General features: G+C 46.0%; 2 protein-coding genes across 3 annotated transcripts in view; one reads left to right on the plus strand and one right to left on the minus strand.

Annotated features, from left to right (window-relative positions):
- GORASP1 (golgi reassembly stacking protein 1) overlaps positions 1–7,546 on the minus strand; it is a 60,679-nt gene extending 53,133 nt beyond the window's left edge. Inside the window, exon 1 of the mRNA XM_069729781.1 lies at positions 7,372–7,546. Coding sequence (XP_069585882.1) covers positions 7,372–7,434 — 63 coding nt within the window. The 5' untranslated portion in view covers positions 7,435–7,546. The remainder of the gene's footprint in view (positions 1–7,371) is intronic.
- Positions 7,547–7,557: 11 nt separating this feature from the next.
- TTC21A (tetratricopeptide repeat domain 21A) overlaps positions 7,558–18,302 on the plus strand; it is an 87,300-nt gene continuing 76,555 nt past the window's right edge. Inside the window, exons 1-5 of one of the 2 annotated variants that reach the window (XM_069729779.1) lie at positions 7,558–7,825; positions 9,087–9,216; positions 13,364–13,474; positions 13,884–14,050; positions 14,140–14,256. In XM_069729779.1, coding sequence (XP_069585880.1) covers positions 7,799–7,825; positions 9,087–9,216; positions 13,364–13,474; positions 13,884–14,050; positions 14,140–14,256 — 552 coding nt within the window. In that variant the 5' untranslated portion in view covers positions 7,558–7,798. The remainder of the gene's footprint in view (positions 7,826–9,086; positions 9,217–13,363; positions 13,475–13,883; positions 14,051–14,139; positions 14,257–18,302) is intronic. The other variant, XM_069729780.1, reaches the window with a different exon arrangement.

An 18,302-nucleotide genomic window follows, 5' to 3' on the forward strand; every position in this document is an offset into this window, starting at 1 on the left:
GCTTATTCCTGTAATGCTCCTCCTAACAGGTGTAAGAAACACTAATGTTGTAAATTGTGGACTAAACTTTATTATTTTTCAAATGTGGCCTACACAAGTGTAAGTTGTGTTTGGTGAACTTAACCTTTTTTTTGGTGCAGATCGGGCTACAGAGCTAGTTTAAATCACACGGAGACCGTGCAGACAGCCGTAAACGGCGCTGCAAGGCCAAGAAACCCTCCTCTAGGTTATCCTATATAGTGTTTTTCCACTATTTAGCTGGATACAAGTGGAAAGACACTAATAGGAATTTTTTTTTTCAAATTTTAAACTGGCTGCACTATTTGAAAAAAAGGAAATTTTTTTTCAAGGTATGAGGCAGTAACGCACCCTGAGCTGAATCCAACCGGCTATGGCTGCACACAGACTACAGGGCGAGCTGGGCTCACACGGAGACCGTGCAGACAGCCGTAAACGGCGCTGCAAGGCCAAAAAACCCTCCTCTAGGTTATCCTATATAGTGTTTTTCCACTATTTAGCTGGATACGAGTGGAAAGACACTAATAGGAATTTTTTTTTTCAAATTTTAAACAGGCTGCACTATTTGAAAAAAAGGAAAATTTTTCTCAAGGTATGAGCCAGTAACGAACCCTGAGCTGAATCCAACCGGCTATGGCTGCACACAGACTACAGGGCGAGCTGGGCTCACACGGAGACCGTGCAGACAGCCGTAAACGGCGCTGCAAGGCCAAAAAACCCTCCTCTAGGTTATCCTATATAGTGTTTTTCCACTATTTAGCTGGATACGAGTGGAAAGACACTAATAGGAATTTTTTTTTTCAAATTTTAAACAGGCTGCACTATTTGAAAAAAAGGAAAATTTTTCTCAAGGTATGAGCCAGTAACGAACCCTGAGCTGAATCCAACCGGCTATGGCTGCACACAGACTACAGGGCGAGCTGGGCTCACACGGAGACCGTGCAGACAGCCGTAAACGGCGCTGCAAGGCCAAAAAACCCTCCTCTAGGTTATCCTATATAGTGTTTTTCCACTATTTAGCTGGATACGAGTGGAAAGACACTAATAGGAATTTTTTTTTTCAAATTTTAAACAGGCTGCACTATTTGAAAAAAAGGAAAATTTTTCTCAAGGTATGAGCCAGTAACGAACCCTGAGCTGAATCCAACCGGCTATGGCTGCACACAGACTACAGGGCGAGCTGGGCTCACACGGAGACCGTGCAGACAGCCGTAAACGGCGCTGCAAGGCCCAAAAACCCCCCTCTAGGTTATCCTATGTAGTGTTTTTCCACAATAGAGCTGGAGACTGGTGGAAAAACACTAATAGGAAATTTGAGAAAAAATGTGCAGCAGGCTGCACTAAGAGCAAAAAAGAACAACTGTGTGAGGCAGTGTGAACCCCCCCTGAGCTGAATACAACCGGGTATATGGCTGCACACAGACTACAGAGTGAGCTGCACACACACACACACACAGAGACCTTGCAGAACGCTGTTAAAACAGCGCTGCAAGGCAAGAGCAAGGTGAACAGTGAAGAACACACAGCGTTTTGCTAAATTAGCCTTTGGAAAGGAAAATAAAGCAATTAGCTAGCTCAACTGGCCCTCAGTTAGAACACAGCGTCCTGTCCCTAACTGAAATCACAGCAGAGTGAGCGCAAAATGGCGGCAGCGCTTTTTTATAGTGCAGAGTGACATCATTTCAGCAGCCAATCCAAGCCTTGCCAGTACTTACATGCCCACCATGCTAAACAGGATGTGCCCACACTTTCATTCATTCCTCATTGGCTGCTGCGTTCAATTTGAATTCTGGGAACTTCCGATTCCGGTATCCGATACGCGGGAAGTATCGGAATTCGGTATCGGAATTCCGATACCGCAAATATCGGCCGATACCCGATACTTGCGGTATCGGAATGCTCAACACTAATTACAACACAAACAAATGAAAAGTATCAGTTTAAACCAAACAAAAAAGAAAAACCGCTCCGGTGACCTTAGCATTACTGTGTAACTGAGCAATTCCAGGGGGTTACATGGGTCCCAGAATACTCGGTTTTTATTTACTAATTTTTTTTTTAAATCTAGTTTATATAAGCCAGCTCCAGACACCTGGCCCTATGAAGGATTTCAGACACTAATCTGGTGAGCGGTGGAGCTTTTCTAAGCAATCAGGCATGCAGACATAACACAGGAGAGGCGGCGTGTACAAACATGACCACTGATCGCAGCACCGCAGTTATCTGGAGCCGCGCTTCACACAAATACACTTTCAGAACAAGTCACAGATTTGTATTGGTAAAATGCTGAGTTTTGGAACGGAGCGGACTTACGAAATCACAGCAGAAACCGCTGCCACTTCTCATAACCACCAACTACAGGCGGCCATCTGCAGTCACAGACATCAGACCACGACGGCTAATACAAGTTGATTAAAAAACCGCTTTATACGCAACAAGGACTTATGAGGGAGGGAAGAAATCGAGAATCACGTCAGGCATAGGGGACATAGCTTTTCTACAGACCCCTACATAATAGACAAATATGAAGGTGAGATCAGGCTGAGCACGCCGCTGTGGACAGGCAAAAAAAAAAGAAAATGTTAGGCTATGTGCACACGTTGCGGATTAGGCTTAGGAATTTCTGGTGCGGATTCTGCCTCTCCTGGCAGAAAACGCACCTGCGGATTTGTTGCGTTTTTTGTGCGGTTCCGCAGCGTTTTCTGTGCGTTTTTTGCTGCTTTTTTTTGCGGATTTGCTGCGGTTTTTACCCCTGTGGTTTTCTATAATGGAATGGGTACAAAAACGCTGCAGATTCACAAAAAAGAAGCAACATGCTACTTATTTTAAACCGCAGCGTTTCCGCAGCGGATTTTCTGCAAAGTGTGCACAGCATTTTTTTTTTCTCATTGATTATCAATTGCGGATCTGCAGCGTTTCTGCACCTCAAAAAACGCTGCGGATCCGCAGAGAATCCGCAACGTGTGCACATACCCTTACTGCAACCTCAATATTTCCCAATAAGAGAAACATTTTTGCATTTTTTATTTGCCCTTCTATTAGACGCACTACCGGCTATTTTTCCAGTCCATACACTGTAGGTACATTAATACACTTCATAGCAATGGGCGAACGTGCTCAGACATTGTGTTATCTGAGTATCTTGGGCATGATCAAAAAATAAGTTTAAGTCCCCGCAGCTGTTATAGAGCCGCAACACATGTGTAGAATGCCTAACAAGCTGGCATCAGGCTAACAGCGGCGAATCATGCAGCTCCACGGACTTGAACATATTATTCGAGCATGCCCAAGATACGTGGATAGCACCTTATCTGAGCAGGTTCGCTTATCACTAATACTTACCAATAACCATCTTCCAGCAGGTCTCCAGTCCTCTAAATCACGTGGACACTACTCACTCTCTCCACCCCCCAAGTCATACAAGGGCATTACTGTGGAGCGGGGCTATTTCTCAATGTAGGCCTCATTCTAAGGCTCCATAGACTTACAACTGCTGGTGTACACATGAACCCTTCTGTGGTCCGAAAGTCAGAGTCTGGAGGTTGTCCACTACTTTTTCACTAATAACGTATCCTTAGGATAGGTCATTAATGTCTGATCAGCCGGGGTCTTACACCCATCACTCCCGCCGATCAGCTGATTGGCAATACTCACTTGCTGAGCAGATACATCTACTGGTTAGTAGCCACCACAGGGTATTACACATCCGCCTCATATTGAGTAGGAGGCGGATGCGTGGTACCAAGTTGCAGCCACTACCAGAAGACAGCCAGCTCCGTGAGTATTTCCAGCCAGCGGCCGCCGACAGCTATAACAGCTGATCAGCTGGAGATCCGGGTGTCAGACCCCGGCCTATCAGACACTGATGACCCATTTTGAGAATAGGTCATAAATGAAAAAGTACTGAACAACCACTGTAAGTCACGTGACTTCGATGTAAATACTGGTATTATCCCAAAAATGACAAAAGTATTATAGGATACCTTTATTGGCTGACTAGAAACATTATATTTTGCAGCTTTCAGAGCACAGACTCATTCTTCACGTAGGATTACATGACTTAGAAGAAGAGCACAACAGATTAGGAAACTAGGGAAGACGTTGATGGATACGAATATTAATGCACCTTTACTACATTACATGGAGAGTGACAGAATTAGGACAAAAAAAAAATTAAGAATGTTTCGTCTTGAAAAGCTGATAGGAAAGATCTGCACTTAGGCTAGGCTCCCATACATGCTCTACGCTGATGAATATTCACAAGTGTGGTAGACAATTAATACTACTATTACTATAGACTTATGTGCATGGCCAGAGATCAAAGAGACTCCGCCGGCCTCAAACAGTGAGCGCCTCCATCTCTGTAGGGCTTTGCATTGAAATTCTGTTTTTGGGGCATTCCAATGGAAACCATGATGCAGAGCTCAGCGATGAGTGTTGGATGTGTGAATCAAGCCTTATTATAGATTTTTTATTTCTTTAAATGCAGGACTAAACACTACATGGTACTTCTAAAGGACAAAGTCGGATCTTTCTATCCACAGAGGACCTCATATTCTTATCATCAGTTAGTACTTGAGTTTCACTTGTCTTGGTCCGGTGTCAAAAACATACCCGTTACCCAATCCAGTAAGTGTCTATCCTCTAGTAATTCCAATCATGTGAACATGGTCACATCAAATCCAATGCAACTCAATAGTTCATGGAGGCCGAGGTCTGACCCATCCTGGGTACAAGAACACTGAGCTACTTGTCCAGCCACTAGCCTGGGATTAATGACTGCCAAGTCTGCTGACTTCTAAAACAGACCATGTCAGGAGCACCCATGCCCAATCCTTCCATCCCAGGAGAGATCAGCCATGATGTGTACATGATCATCAGATACAGCATCTTCGAGGGTGTGCGGGGTCACAACATCGGCGGCACGGATCCCTTATGATTACACTGCGTGGCTCTGGTTTACGCTGGATAACCCAGTTAGCTGATTCTGCAGCCAGGAATAGACTGTGAAACACAGAGGCTACAGAAGCCAACAACTTAATCAGCAAATGTTGTGGGCAGCCCAAAATACATGAAAGATTAAAAAAAAAAAAAGAAAAAGTCCCAAAGTTGTCCAAAATTGGGCAATATCTGCAGCATGAATGGGCATGCTGGGAATGTCAGCTCTGCAGCCCAGGTACCCTTAGGGTATGTGCACACGTAGAATGGTCCACTGCGGATTTTTCTGCAGTGGATTTGATAAATCCGCAGGGCAAAACCGCTGCGTTTTTTTCTGAGGATTTATCGCGTTTTCTATTGCGGATTCCGCTGCGGATTTACATCTTCAGTTTTCTATTGGAGCAGATGTAAAAACGCTGCGGATTCCGCACAAAGAATTGACATGCTGCGGAAAATAAAATGCTGTGTTTCCGCGTGTTTTTTTCCACAGCATGGGCACAGCTTTTTTTTGTTTCCCATAGGTTTACATTGTACTGTAAACTCATGGGAAACTGCGGCGGATCCGCAGCAAAATCTGCAACGTGTGCACGTAACCTTACAAGCAGAGCAGCTCGGCAGCGCACGTGCATGAGACTTCAAAGTCTAACACACAATGCTCGGTAACTGCAGACATCAGTGCATTGTCCATCCAGATTTTCTAGAAAATCCAAAGCATTTATGACCTGCGGGAATGTGCTCTGACGGGATTTCCCTGTTGCCGTGGTAAAGTGGTTTCCCAGGACTTCAGTAACGACCCAAACTTTGGCCACGTTCAGTATTTTACATCAGTATGTGTAAGCCAGAACCAGGAGTGGATCAATAAGACAAAGAGTAAAACAGAGACATGACACCGCTTTATTATTCGTTATTACAGCGCCATTTATTCCATGGCACTTTAAATGTGGTATAAATAATAAAAACGAGTACAGTAATCAAGCGATACAAGTCACAATGGTAGAGGAGGAGAGAGGACCCGGGCCGCCAGGGCTCACAGTCTACAGTCACTTCTGCATTTATCACACACTCCTGGTTTTGGCTACAAATACTGAGGTAAAATACTGACCGAATACTGAACGTGGCCTAACTAACATTCCTCCTCGGCAGTGTTTCCAGCAGAAGCAATATCTACAGTTTTAGGTTTACAGAGGCTTGTTTGGACCCCTCCTCCCCTAATCCCCAGGGGCTGCAGGGCCTGATCTCCGCAGGGTTGTGCACTGCCAGGCTGTGACCCTGTGTGGACAGCGCCGGGCTGTGACCCTGTGTGGACAGCGCCGGGCTGTCACCCTGTGTGGCCAGTGCCGGGCTGTCACCCTGTGTGGCCAGTGCCGTGCTGTCACCCTGTGTGGCCAGTGCCGGGCTGTCACCCTGTGTGGCCAGTGCCGGGCTGTCACCCTGTGTGGCCAGTGCCGGGCTGTCACCCTGTGTGGCCAGCGCCGTGCTGTCACACCCTGTGTGGCCAGTGCCGGGCTGTCACCCTGTGTGGCCAGTGCCGGGCTGTCACCCTGTGTGGCCAGTGCCGGGCTGTCACCCTGTGTGGCCAGTGCCGGGCTGTCACCCTGTGTGGCCAGTGCCGGGCTGTCACCCTGTGTGGCCAGTGCCGGGCTGTCACCCTGTGTGGCCAGTGCCGGGCTGTCACCCTGTGTGGCCAGTGCCGGGCTGTCACCCTGTGTGGCCAGTGCCGGGCTGTCACCCTGTGTGGCCAGTGCCGGGCTGTCACCCTGTGTGGCCAGTGCCGGGCTGTCACCCTGTGTGGCCAGCGCCGGGCTGTCACCCTGTGTGGCCAGCGCCGGGCTGTCACCCTGTGTGGCCAGCGCCGGGCTGTCACCCTGTGTGGCCAGCGCCGGGCTGTCACCCTGTGTGGCCAGCGCCGTGCTGTCACCCTGTGTGGCCAGCGCCGGGCTGTCACCCTGTGTGGCCAGTGCCGGGCTGTCACCCTGTGTGGCCAGTGCCGGGCTGTCACCCTGTGTGGCCAGTGCCGTGCTGTCACCCTGTGTGGCCAGTGCCGGGCTGGAGTGGTGACATGACAATTAGGGGCAATGCCCACCTGCGGATTTGCAGCAGATTCTGTCGCTGAATCCTTTGTAAGTGTAAAGTGTCTCCGGTCACCTGAATGGGGTTGATCATTGGGATGGAGGCAGAACTTTCCGCAGCAAATGTGCACGATGTGACCAGAACCTCACAGCCCCCGCTGCCCCCCTATTATACACATCATGCCCCTGCAGTGAGCCCTCCTGCTGCTGGGGAGCAGCTGACCGCAGGGTACTCCCAGTATGCAGCTGCAGGAACAGAAGCTGGGAGTTGGAATCCGAGCCCACGTCACCTGCCTACAGCGTGTAACTTCCCGGTACATGCACCTCTGCAGTGACGAGGACTCACCCCGTGGACGTGGTAGCCCTCATTGCCTCCATCCGCAGGCTCCGAGCTCAGTAACTGCCCCATGTCGCGGAGCGGACGGTAACAGCCGGGACAGGAGCACAACCCGAGCCGGGGACACGCACCGCACGACTACACGCTCGCCAGGCCTGCTAATCCAGCGCCGGTGGGGCAGGGTGGAGACAATCTGGGATCGACTGCAGCGTCTGGCGGGTAGTGACGTCACGTGACAACAGGAAGCGGGCTGGTAACTAAGGACGCGCACAGAGCGCTGCGCTCTACGGGGCCTGTGGAGAGGAGCTTGTAGTCTGAGGGGTCACAGCAGCAGGCGCAGTATATAGGGGGAGTCATAATCCCACCGTGCATTATACAGGCACCAGAGCCTGCGGGAGGGACCCCAGCCTAATAACTGACAACTGGAAGGAAGGACATGGCGGATACAGATCCTGAGATGATGGTGAGCACTTATAGCATACATCACTGGTCAGGGAGGCAGCCTGCAGCATGCTGGGAGTTGTAGTTCCCCCACAGCTGCAGGTTGCTGACCCCTGAGTTGTGTTTTCAGTGCACATCTTGTCTGTCACCTAATAGTTGATCGGACCCTCCAATATTAGATGTGGGAACGTCTCACCCGTACAGGTTTATTTCCAGGTGGTAAGCTGCCATCTCGATATCATCCGGGTGTCGGACCCCCACCGATCTGACATTGGGGACCCCTCCTGAAGATAGATCACACATGCATAACTCGGCCCTACAATATTAGATGTGGGAACGTCTTGCATGTACTGGGTTATTCCCAGGGTGGTAAGCTGCCATCTCGATATCATCCGGGTGTCGGACCCCCACCGATCTGACATTGGGGACCCCTCCTGAAGATAGATCACACATGAATAACTCGGCCCTACAATATTAGATGTGGGAACGTCTTGCATGTACTGGGTTATTCCCAGGGTGGTAAGCTGCCATCTCGATATCATCCGGGTGTCGGACCCCCACCGATCTGACATTGGGGGCCTCTCCTGGAGATAGATCACACATGAATAACTCGGCCCTACAATAGTAGATGTGGGAACGTCTCGCCCGTACAGGGTTATTCCCAGGGTGGTAAGCTGCCATCTCGATATCATCCGGGTGTCGGACCCCCACCGATCTGACATTGGGGGCCTCTCCTGGAGATAGATCACACATGAATAACTCGGCCCTACAATAGTAGATGGTGGAACGTCTCGCCCGTACAGGGTTATTCCCAGGGTGGTAAGCTACCATCTCGATATCATCCGGGTGTCGGACCCCCACCGATCTGACATTGGGGGCCTCTCCTGAAGATAGATCACACATGAATAACTCGGCCGTCGAATAAGTGAAATAAATGCACGTTTTTATTCTTGTGCTATCCAGAATGACACACATTTGGGACACATTCTTGGTCCCTGGACCTTCATCCCCTCATCTGACAGAATGGATTGTGAGTATTGAATAGAGGCTAGGTGACAGCAGGGGGCGCTGGGGAGGTAGTGGCGGTAATTTATTGCACAATTGATTAGCGATGCAATTTAGTGATCAATTAGTGATGGCGTGCCAAGCATTATAGCATCAGTCAGGTTACGCTGTACAGATGGCACAGAATTATCTGCCTCTCGGACATTAGCTTGGCCACAGATTCTGTCTAAAGTCTCAGAATAATTTTACGTCTCTGTATTCATTTTTCTTTTTTATAGACTTCCATCATTTTCAACTGTAATAATAAATACTACCGCCACATGCAGCCCACCATAAGAGAAGGCCTGCAGAAGTATCACCATGACCCAGTGCTTCTGTTTTTCAAGGCATATAGTATCCTTATGGAAGGTAATTTTAGGAGATGCAATATTCATTAAAGTATGAATTTATGTTAGTTTGTAATGGTGCAGTCAGACGGCCATATAAATCGGACTGAGATCAGAACGTAATGCACGGACTGGCCGGCGGCTCTATGACAACTGCATAGAAATACATGAAGCTGCCATGCTGTGTCAGGAGAGCGCCGACCAGTCCGTACATTGCATTAAAATGGTCCATTTTATACATCCATCTGAATGTGCTCTTAGGCTGGTTTCACATTTGCGTTTTTTTTTTTTGCGTTTTTGCGCAAAAAAAGCATGCGTTTTTTCCCCTATACTTAACATTAAAAACGCATGCGTTTTTATGCATGCGTTTTGATGCATTTTTGCAACGCATGCGTTTTTTCTCTGCATGCGTTGTGTTGCAGAAATGCAACATGTAGTAATTTTAGCGGCGTTTTTTGCACATGCGTTTGCATGCGTTTTTATAGAAAAACACAACAATACACACTGAAAAGCCACCCCCCAACCCTAACCCTACGGATCCTAACCCTAAGGGTTAGGATCCCTAGCGTTAGGGTTAGGATCTCTAGGGTTAGGATCCCTAGGGTTAGGGTCCCTAGGGTTAGGGTTAGGATCCCTAGGGTTAGGGTTAGGGTCCCTAGGGTTAGGGTTAGGATCCCTAGGGTTAGGGTTAAGGTCCCTAGGGTTAGGGTTAGGATCCCTAGGGTTAGGGTTAGGATCCCTAGGGTTAGGGTTAAGGTCCCTAGGGTTAGGGTCCCTAGGGTTAGGGTTAGGATCCCTAGGGTTAGGGTTAGGGTCCCTAGGGTTAGGGTTAGGATCCCTAGGGTTAGGGTCCCTAGGGTTAGGATCCCTAGGGTTAGGGTTAGGGTCCCTAGGGTTAGGGTTAGGATCCCTAGGGTTAGGGTCCCTAGGGTTAGGGTTAGGATCCCTAGGGTTAGGGTTAGGATCCCTAGGGTTAGGGTTAGGATCCCTAGGGTTATGGTTAGGGTCCCTAGGGTTAGGGTTAGGGTCCCTAGGGTTAGGATCCCTAGGGTTAGGATCCCTAGGGTTAGGGTTAGGATCCCTAGGGTTAGGGTCCCTAGGGTAAGGGTTAGGGTCCCTAGGGGGGTCATTCCACATCAAGTGATCCAAATATGAATATTTTTTTTACCTTACGTCTTTAGATTTTTTTATTTTTTGTTTTTATGAAGTACAACTTTAGTTAATTACAAATTAAAAGTTTAGAATTTTTTTCTTCATCAGTTAATTTTTTACAGATTTTTAAAGTTTTGAAAAAGCGCGGATTTTGGCCTGGTATGGCTTTACATTTTTTATCATATCTCGGGCTAGAATTAAGATATAGAGGTGGGAGAGGCATCATTTTTCTCAGAACGGTACCAACTTTCATTTGATATGTCACAAGACTATGTTTCTTTATATTTTGTTTTGAAGAAATCAAATTAAAAATTTTGATGCGCAATTCTGAAAAAAACGTATGTTTTAAAATTGTGAAAACATGCATGTGTGTTACTCGTGTCCTTGTTTATATTTGTACAGGGACTCAACTTGGGATCTATCAAATTTGTATTTTTTTTTAAGCCTTGAATCATCTGATTTTATGTTTGTGTGAGTTTCTTCCTTTTTTCTTTTCAAATTACAACTTATTGAATTCAACATTCATATGTAACAATAAAGAAACACAAAAAACAAATACCGAAGTGCCAGAATAAAGGTACCGTCACATTAAGCGACGCTGCAGCGATATAGACAACGATGCCGATCGCTGCAGCGTCGCTGTTTAGTCGTTGTGTGGTCAGAACACAGACAGCTCTCCAGCGACCAACGATGCCGAAGTCCCCGGGTAACCAGGGTAAACATCGGGTTACTAAGCGCAGGGCCGTGCTTAGTAACCTGATATTTACCGTGGTTACCTAAAAAAACAAACACTACATACTTACATTCCGGTGTCTGTCACGTCCCTCGCCGTCAGCTTCCCGCACTGACTGTGAGGGCCGACCGTAAAGCAGAGCACAGCGGTGCTTTACGGCGGTATTGCCGAGTCCCTGCGATGGGTTCTGCTTCCTGTAACTGATGTTATAACAAACTCTCCTCCTCCTCTTCGTAGTCCTGGTTTGTACAATACATGAACTGGATGTTAAGAATATTTTTCTCCCTCCATTTGAGGAGTTTCCTGGGTGATAAGATTTGGTGTGAATATGGCCTCTGGAGGCCCGAGCTGCCGGCCGGTCATCTGCTCTGCAGTCACCGTCTACCCCTGGTCATTCTCAGCCCTAACAAAGCTTCTCCTCTGTCCTCTCCTGCTTCTAAGTGGTAACATAATAAAATAATACAGTAATATCTAATAATCATGGATTATTTGGTAAATATAGACCCCACACTGTTAGACCACAGGCTGAACAGATCTGAAATCAAGATTTTTGAACTGACACTGTAATAGTTTTATTTTTTAAAATATGATCCCATCATGATCCCAGCTTGTATTTTGGTACAGATGTGGATAGGAGCATAGCAGACACATGGGCAGTTTTTGAAATTTTTAAATTAAATGTTTTTTTCCGGAAATGCATTTTAAAGTTTTGCGTTTGCGTAGGTAAAATATTATCAAAGATACTCTTGTGACATATCTGGTGAGAGCCTGGACAGTTCTGAGTAGAATGGTGTTTATTTTGTTCCTCTATCTCTTTTCTAGCCTGAGTTATGGGGAGAAATGTAAAGGCAGGCAACACCGAAATTCGCACTTTTTCCGAACTTTGAAAATCAATAAAAAATGTAAAAAAAATATCTAGAATTTTTTCTTCTTCGCATTTTGCATTCTCTGACACACTGTTACCAAATCTAGGTTAGGATCCCTAGGGTTAGGGTTAGGGTCCCTAGAGTTAGGGTTAGGATCCCTAGGGTTAGGGTTAGGATCCCTAGGGTTAGGGTCCCTAGGGTTAGGGTTAGGATCCCTAGGGTTAGGGTTAGGGTCCCTAGGGTTAGGGTTAGGATCCCTAGGGTTAGGGTTAGGGTCCCTAGGGTTAGGGTTAGGATCCCTAGTGTTAGGATCCCTAGTGTTAGGGTCCCTAGGGTTAGGGTGAGGATCCCTAGGGTTAGGGTCCCTAGGGTTAGGGTTAGGATCCCTAAGGTTAGGGTTAGGATCCCTAGGGTTAGGGTTAAGATCCCTAGGGTTAGAGTCCCTATGGTTAGGGTCCCTAGGGTTAGGGTTAGGATCCTTAGGGTTAGGGTCCCTAGGGTTAGGGTTAGGATCCCTAAGGTTAGGGTCCCTAGGGTTAGGGTTAGGGTCCCTAGGGTTAGGATCCCTAGGGTTAGGGTCCCTAGGGTTAGGGTTAGGATCCCTAGGGTTAGGGTTAGGATCCCTAGGGTTAGGGTCCCTAGGGTTAGGATCCCTAGGGTTAGGATCCCTAGGGTTAGGGTCCCTAGGGTTAGGGTTAGGATCCCTAGGGTTAGGGTTAGAGTTTGTGTTACAGTTTGTGTTAGAGTTTGTGTTAGGGTTAGAATTTGTGTTAGAATTTGTGTTAGAATTTGTGTTAGAATTTGTGTTAGAGTTTGTGTTAGAGTTTGTGTTAGAGTTTGTGTTAGGGTTAGAATTTGTGTTAGAATTTGTGTTAGAGTTTGTGTTAGGGTTAGAGTTTTTGTTTTAGGGTTAGGGTTAGGATTCCTAGGGTTGCTAGGGATCCTAACCCTAAGTATTTCTGTTTATAGTGGGTTTTCTAGTTGATTTTGATGATTGGCAGCTGTCACACACTTCTCATCATGCGTTTCAAAAACGCAAACACAGGAAAAAACGCATGTAAACGCGTCAAAACGCCGCGTTTGCGTTAAAACATGCAAAAACGCATGCGCCTAAAAAGCGCAGCGTTTAAACGCGTTTTTTCACCAAATGCGTTTGCGTTTAAAACGCTGCGTTTTTAAACGCAAATGTGAAACCAGCCTTAGATGGAAATTAGTCTTTGTATCCATTTAATTGTATTAAGGCTTTATGTGATTTTTATTGGCATGCTCTGATACAGCCCCCGACCAGAAATCTCAGGGACCGCAGCACAGATTAGGACATCTGGCTTATTGTGCCTTTTTGTTCACATACAGTATGTTATGTCAGTTCTGCCATATACTGTGTTCTAATTATATTCTTCTATTTTCTTTTATAACAGATCGTGTGCAGGAAGCCATCCGAGAGCTGGAGTCCATCAAAGATGCCCCTGAAGTCTCCCTATGTGCCGTCATGTTACTGATGTATGCACACAAAAAAAGTGAAGTTGTTGGTAAGAGTTTTGTCATGAGTATAAACTACAGGTGCACAGAAATTCTGGCATTTTTAATATTTTGCATGCGTTTTTCATACCTGCAGATCAGTGGGGTCCGGAGCCTGAGAGACAGCAGAGAAATGTGCAGCTCAGGGGGCAGGGGCGCTCACACAGTACAGAATGTGGATGCAGTAGAGAGTCAGAGGCATTATTGTTATTACAATTATTATTATTGTATCCATACTCCACTTTTTATCTCCTTGCTCCCAAGCTGCACTCCGCTCTGCCAACTTTCAAGCAATCGGGGGGTCTCAGAACCCCGACTCCACTAATCTGCAGGCATGTAAAGTGCCTGCTAAACGTAAAAGAAAATGCAGAAAGGTTTAGTTACTCTTGAAATATTTTTACAATGTAATATTTCTTACAGATCGTGATGCAGTTTCTGAGTTGGAGGCAAACTTAAAAGAAACCCGCAGATCAGCAGGAGCGAGAGCACTGTACTTTGCAGGCTTGCTTCTATGGCTGCTTGGCAGAAGTGATAAGGCCCAGGAGTATGTGGACAGGATGCTAAAGATGTCTAACAGGTCCGGGGAGGTAAGTAATGGAACAGTGAAAGGTTTCCTGTGGGAAGACATGTTTCTTCAACATTACCTTTATTTCCTTCATGGCTGATATTCTTCTAGGGCTTGGTGTTGAAAGGATGGCTGAATTTAACTCCTGGGACATCGGTAGCAAAGTGCCTTAAATATTTTGATGAAGGAATTCAAGGCAATAAGGATTTATTTGGAATTGTTGGAAAGGTGAGTGGTCGTGTTTTGATCTGTCAGTCTGATCATTATGTCTCTTTGAAGCTTATTGTCACGGATGTGTCAGGGGCTGCAGACCATTGCACTCCATCTGGCTGCAGAGGGTCTCAGTAGTTTGCTTTGCAGCCTTCTGCCTGGTCCTTCTGACTCTAGGACCCAGTGGCCACCTCCAACGGCTCTAATGGTCACTCCTGGATCTGGGTGTTATAACTCCCAACTTCCTGTTAGGAGCTGCTGGTGAGATTTTCTATTTGCTCTCTCCTGTTGAGGCTTGGAGCTCTAGCATTCTGCTATCGTCCTCTTTGGAGTTTGGAGGACGTTGGCGTTTCTCTCTGAGTCTACTCTAGCTAAGTGTCCCCCTTGTTTTGTCTATCCTAGCTGTCTTTAGTGTTAGTGGGGTTCGACCAGCATTCACCCCTTCATTCCTTAAGCAGGGCTTACCGCTAGGGTCTGGCTGGGATTATAGTATAAATACTACAAACAGTATAATGTCCCCCTACAATCTCCAAACAGTCTATTGGCCCCCATATAGCCTTCCACACAGAATAATTACCCTACATAGCACTTCAATTAATATAATAGCCCTTCAAACAGTATAATGACTCCCACATAGTACTGAAAACAGTATAACTGCATCCACAAAGCTTTTCAAACAGTATGATGGCCCTATAAAGCCCTTCAAGTAATTTTAATGGCATCTACATAGCCCTCCAAAAAGTATAATGGTCCCCACATAGCCCTCCAAACAGTATAACAGCTCCTTATTCCATTATTGCTTTCAACTGTAATTGTACCTAGGGTACAGATACAGTCTAAACTGAGATGCCGGGTGGGGGCCTGACCCTGGCACCAGTTTCCCCCTGACTCAAAGGCACCGTATCGGCTATGTGGTCTGCCCTGCTATGAAGAGCCCCATGTGAATAGATCCGTGGTCAATCATGCCACCTCTGCTCCATTGATTCTTATTGTGAGTGCCAAAGACCAGATGAACGCTGCTCTCGGCTACCTCCGGCAATCCCATATAGCAGGGGTGCCCGATCTGTGGCGCATGATGTGTTGTTCACAGCTGTCTGCAAGCTTAGTACATTAGCACCAGGTCTAGCAAAAAGCTATAAAGAAGTGGTGACTTTTGTGCGTATATACTCAAGAGGGGGTGGATAGGATGATATCTGTGCACTTTTTGTGGGGAACTTTTAGCTGTCATTACCCAAGCCCTTGGGATCTGCGTGTCGCTACAGTGGGGAAGAGGCCTTTGGATGTAGCTGGTGACCCTCTTACAGAGCTGAATGTGACTCTCATGGAGGAAATTGTTGATGAAGGAATCGTGGCTGGACTTAGGAGGCAGCGATCATGCTATCCTCAAATTTTGGGTCACAAGAGGAGGAAGACCAGCATTCACTCAGACTTTAAGGTTGGACTTCAGAAAGGCAGATTTTAATGGACTCAGGAAGAGGGTAGGAAAGGTCCAATGGTTGGATGTTCTAAAGCAGGGGTGTCAAACTGCATTCCTCGAGGGCTGCAAACAGGTCATGTTTTCAGGATTTCCTTGTACTGCACAGGTGATAATTTAATCACCAACTCATTATTTGTGTAGGTGATTAAATTATCACCTGTGCAGTACAAGGAAATCCTGAAAACATGACCTGTTTGCAGCCCTCGAGGAATGCAGTTTGACACCCCTGTTCTAAAGGACAGAAATGTTCGAGAACGATGGGAGATTTTGCTAAATGAAATTCTCACTGCACAATCAGTAACAATCCAAGAAGAAGGAAGAATTATAAGCATTTTAATGAGACCAGGATATGGTATTCTGAATAACAAATGTTGGGGAGGGGAGAGGGAGTGTCCAGGGTATGGGGGAGGGGGAATCACCTTTGGTTGAGAATGTTATTTGTGTATGTGTAACTGTTATAAAATTAATAAAAATTTACTTGATTTAAAAAAAAGAGAAATGTATATTAAATGGAAAGAGAGGGGCATATTTAAAGAAGAATATAATGCTGTCTGCAGGGAATGTAGGGCAAGCGTTAGAAGGGCTCAAGCCAGTAATGAAGCGAGGTTTGCAAGAGAGATGAAAAGCAGTAAAAAAGGATTTTGGGGGTATCTCGATAGCAAAAAAAAGTCAAAGATGCTATAGGATTTTTACAGGATGAAAAGGGTGAGGTGGTTAAAAGTGATGTTGAGAAGGCTGAACGTTTAAATTACTATTTTGCATCTGTGTTCTCCAAGAAAGCAATTGTAACATCAAATGATCTTCATGGTGTTCTCAAAGGAATAAAATAATTCACACTATCTATAAACAGAGAGATGGTGAGGGAACACTTAGCTAACTCAAATTAATTTAAATCTCCTGGTCCAGATGAATTACATCCTAGGGTACCGAAAGAGATAGCAAAGGAAATTGCAGAACCACTAGCCAGAATCTTTGAAAACTTTTGGTGAACAGGAGAAGTCCCAGAATATTGGAGAAGGGCAAATGTTGTCCCTATTTCCAAAAAAGAACGAAGATGGAACCAGGAAATTACAAGCAAGCCAGTTGTAATGACATGGGGACAGTGTCACCAGGGTTAAGCCTGGGGGCGCTAACAGGGGACGCGCGCCATTACACAGGGTGAGCAGAGACCGAGGAGCGCAGTGCGCACAGGACCTGAGCTTAGCTGGTCACATGACCACACAGGGCGGAGCTAGCTGATCACGTGATTGCCAGGAGCACATCTACCGCATGCGAGGAAGGGGAGCCGACCGAGCGCACAGAATACAAAGGACAAAACTAATAACATAGAGAGCAAATCCAAGGGTCAGAAGCCAGACAGGAACAAGGTAACCAGGGGCAAAACAGACGAGAAACCAGAGGCAAGCCAAAGGTTCAGAATACCAGGAGTGACGAATCAGTACCAAGCAGAATGACAGAGACAATAGTCAAGAAACAAAACCAGGTCATACACAGCAAACTCACACACACAGAGGAACAACGATACAGAGAGTAACCTGGGTCAGCGACCACAAACCGAGTAGACAGAAGTATCACCGACACAGGACCCAGGAACTACCAACATTAAATAGCTGCCCCAAAACCAAAGAGAGGCGGACAGACTTAGCCCTGACCTGACCAGGACGGAGCCAGAACCACCCCGTCCTGAGTCATGACACCAGTGAGCTTTACTTCTATGCCAGGAAATATCTTTGAACAAATTATTAAACAGCATGTATGTAAGTACTTGGATAAGAATACAGTAATTAACCAGAGTCAGCATGGGTTTGTAGCAAACAAGTCATGCTGGTCTAATCTAATTTCCTTCTATGATGGAATCACTGACTGGGTGGATCTGGGAAATGTGGTAGTTATAGTATATCTCGACTTCAGCAAAGTATTTGACAAAGTATCTCATACTATTCTTATTGAAAAAAATGACCATGTATGGGATTGACAAGTGTACGGTCAGTTGGACCCACAACTGGCTCAGTGATCGTACTCAAAGAATGGTAATAACTGGTTGCACATCCTATTCGAAGATTATTTCAAGTGGGTTACCATAAGGCTTTGTCCTGGCCCCAGTGCAGTTCAACATTTTTATAAATGATCAAGATAAGGAAACTGAAGGTAAACTAATCAAAGTTGCAGACGATGCAAAGCTAGGAGGGATGGTTAGCACTAGATGGTATTTAATAGGGAGAAATGCAAGATTCTAAATCTGTGCAAGAAAAATGAAAATTACATCTATAGAATGGGAGAAATAGAACTAAGCAACAGCACATGTGAAAAAGACTTAGGTGTACTTATAGATCACAGACTGCACATGAGTCACCAGTGTGATGCAGCAGAAAAAAGGCAAACACATCTCTGGGATGTATTCAGAGAAGTAAAGAGCCTAGATCACGTGAAGTAATTATCCCCCTCTACTCCTCCTTGGTCAGGCCTCATTTGGAATACTGTATTTGGTTCTGGGCCCCATATTTTAAAAATGACGAGAATCAATGGAATGAAACTGAAAGGGAGAAGATACAGATTAGATATTAGCTAAAACTTTAACAGTGAGGGT

The sequence above is a fragment of the Ranitomeya imitator genome, chromosome 6, assembly GCF_032444005.1.
Source record: "Ranitomeya imitator isolate aRanImi1 chromosome 6, aRanImi1.pri, whole genome shotgun sequence".
NCBI classification, from domain to species: Eukaryota; Metazoa; Chordata; class Amphibia; order Anura; family Dendrobatidae; genus Ranitomeya; species Ranitomeya imitator.